Raw genomic sequence first — 2,747 nt, 5'->3', positions numbered from 1 at the left:
CAGACCTACAGACTGACCCTCAGCAGACCTACCATCAGACCTACAAGCGATCCTTTTCACAGCCCATTCATCCATTCGAAGCGTAGTTCTGGACGGGGTACCGTACCTCTGGACTCTTGCGGTTCTGCAGGATCTGTTTATCCGTGTCCTTGGTGGCGAAGAACCGAGTGCAGCCTCTGTTCAGGTACTGAAAAAGAAGCGGAGAAGGTTAGGTTCCTCAGCCTGAGTGGGAGGCTCACACACGTTTAAAAGCCGGAGTAAAGTTTGAGACTGAGGCTCTCAGGAGGTTAAACTGAAACCAGTTCCTGCACCGCCTGGCAAATAAAACTTTATAAAAACAGAATTTATTTCTGCCAAACGCTCGATGACAGAACCAACAGAACCGCTCCGTCTTCTGAACTGGTTTTATTGGTTTCTCCTCTGCTGAGTTCAGGGACATTAAATAACGTGGTCCGTGAAGCCGAGCTCCCGGGAGTCTTCTCGGACAGGAGGACAGATTTTGGTTTCTTTCAGGGCGCCCTGTGTTTGGGCCGAACAGATGGACATAAAAACCCTAATTAGAGGCAAAGCCGCAGGGAGGAGCTTCTGCTCGCTCACTATCCATCTCTAACAGTTTATTCCTTTTGTTTTCTTCCTGGAAAATGATGGTTTAATATCAGCTCTGATTAAAACACCTGAGCCTCCTGAAGATCGGAAGAAAAAACATTTCCTTCAGTAAATAGTCCGGTTCTTTTCTCTTTACCTTCCCTGAACTCCTGGAGTTTGATCTGATGGTTCATCTAACCTGAGTCCTTCATCCAGGAACTCATTTTAAAGCTCCTATAAATTCATTTCAAACATCTGGACCTCAGTCAGAACCAAGCGTTTACTGCAGATGTTCTCAGCCTGGTGAACCTTTGCCCATCTTCAGCCTTTAAAAGCTCATCTGACCTGCAGTCCTCTGACTGACCTGCTGACAGTTAACTGAATTAGTTAGAGAAGCTCCTCCAGATGTTTCTGACTTTAACAGCCTGATGTTGCTGTCATTAAATCCTAAATAATCTTATTTTTTCCTAAAAATGGTTCAGTTTCTTGGTGAACATATTGCTCCGCTGTGAATAAAATGATGAGTTGTTGAGATTTGTTTCCACTGCAGACGTCAGAACCCCCCGTGAATCTGACTGTAGCCTCAGTAACGGCAGCTCCCTCCATCAGTTAATCTCAGCAGCGGGACAAACTGCAGCAGGGGGACACCGACAGAACCAGCGTCAGCACTTTCAGCCTCAGGAACGACTCATGTGAGAATACACCATCGATCTGCCAATAAAAAGATTTACTCGGACAGCAGAACGCTCCCTGAGGAGGCTCCGGTTTCTCCTCAAGCAGCTGATGAGGTGAGACAACGAGAGGATTCTGAAAACTGTTCACCTCTTCCTCTTCACTTTTATTACTTTGATCCAACTCTGATGGAACTTTAGTCCTGACTGGACTCTCTCAGTGCATCTGTTCCTGATGTTAAACCTGGGAGTTTCAGTCAGCTGACGGGTGGTAAACAGGTGACCATCTGCTGCCCCCTGGTGTTCAGCTGCAGGGTATTTCACAGCTCACTGGAGAAGAAACCATCTTTTTACTGCTGCCTGCTGTTCCAGTCAACTTTCTTTCTGCTGCTGAACTTCTGATGGAGCTCCTCGAGGCCTCAGCTACGGGACGGACAGGAAGGAAGTCTTTCTATGTTCACACCAGAATTTCTACAATTAATTTAAACTGTTGATGGATTTCAGGAGAAAATGAGTCCACAGCAGTTGTGGGACAGAGGGACACGTCAACTTAAAATACATTAAAGTTTATCTGACTGAACAAACAACTTCAGCTGTTATTTAAAAAGCTTTTATTTTGGTAGTTTCTTCTTATTGCATGAATGCTGAGTCAGCATCCACACCGTGGTTACCTCCTCAGACTCTGAGTTACTCTCATCATTCATCTCATCATGTCCTATACTTCCTGAAAAAACTAAACCTGGTCCTGTTGGAGCTCTAACCTGGTCCTGTTGGAGCTCTAACCTGGTCCTGTTGGAGCTCTAAACCCGGTCCTGTTGGAGCTCTAAACCCGGTCCTGTTTAGAGTTCTAAACCCGGTCCTGTTGGAGTTCTACAGCTCAGACTTCTAACAGGAAGTTGGACTTTACTGACTGAACTGAGGTTTTAGATCTTGAACAGTTTTTATGGAATCAGGGGTTAATATGGAGGATTATTAGACTTCCTGTTAGAAGACCTTTCAGAACCAACAGAGTCTGAATGTTCCTACCCTGAAGATGTCCGGAGAACCCAGGTGGAACTTCTGCCTGATGTCTTCGGTCGCTCCAGCACACAGCCGGTAAAAGATGTGGTAGTTCCTCTCCTCGGGGCTCTGTCTGCAGATCCTGGACTTCTCCAGCAGGTAGTGGGACACGAACCCGCCCACCACTGTGTTCTGATGGAGAACCACAGGAAACAGCTGTGAGTCGAGGATCTCAGCACGAAGAGAAACGGTCTCAACACTCCGCCCTGGAGAACCCCAACAAAGACCTCATGTCTTCATTCATTTCATCAAACCGTCTGTTTTACACCAATAATAAAACTTCTCCACACTCACATGTTCCCAGAACACAGTCTGGTTTTAACTAAACTAATCTGATCCAATCTGGACACAAAACACATCTGAGGACGAACTTGTTACTGAGGGAGGATGAACTCATTACTGAGGGAGGACGAACTCGTTACTGAGGGAGGA

The 2,747-nt window shown here is 46.2% G+C and overlaps 1 protein-coding gene across 1 annotated transcript in view; it reads right to left on the bottom strand.

Moving 5' to 3' along the window:
* Positions 1 to 57: 57 nt before the first annotated feature.
* Positions 58 to 2,747, bottom strand: part of LOC108229148 (unconventional myosin-VI-like) — a 10,072-nt gene continuing 7,382 nt past the window's right edge. The window contains exons 8-9 of the mRNA XM_017404812.3: positions 2,283 to 2,447; positions 58 to 187 (exon numbers count right to left, since the gene is read on the bottom strand). Coding sequence (XP_017260301.1) covers positions 68 to 187; positions 2,283 to 2,447 — 285 coding nt within the window. The 3' untranslated portion in view covers positions 58 to 67. The remainder of the gene's footprint in view (positions 188 to 2,282; positions 2,448 to 2,747) is intronic.

Source organism: Kryptolebias marmoratus, linkage group LG19, assembly GCF_001649575.2.
Source record: "Kryptolebias marmoratus isolate JLee-2015 linkage group LG19, ASM164957v2, whole genome shotgun sequence".
NCBI classification, from domain to species: domain Eukaryota; kingdom Metazoa; phylum Chordata; class Actinopteri; order Cyprinodontiformes; family Rivulidae; genus Kryptolebias; species Kryptolebias marmoratus.
The sequence above is the reverse complement of the archived record's forward strand: the minus strand, read 5'-3'. Positions and strand labels throughout refer to the sequence as shown.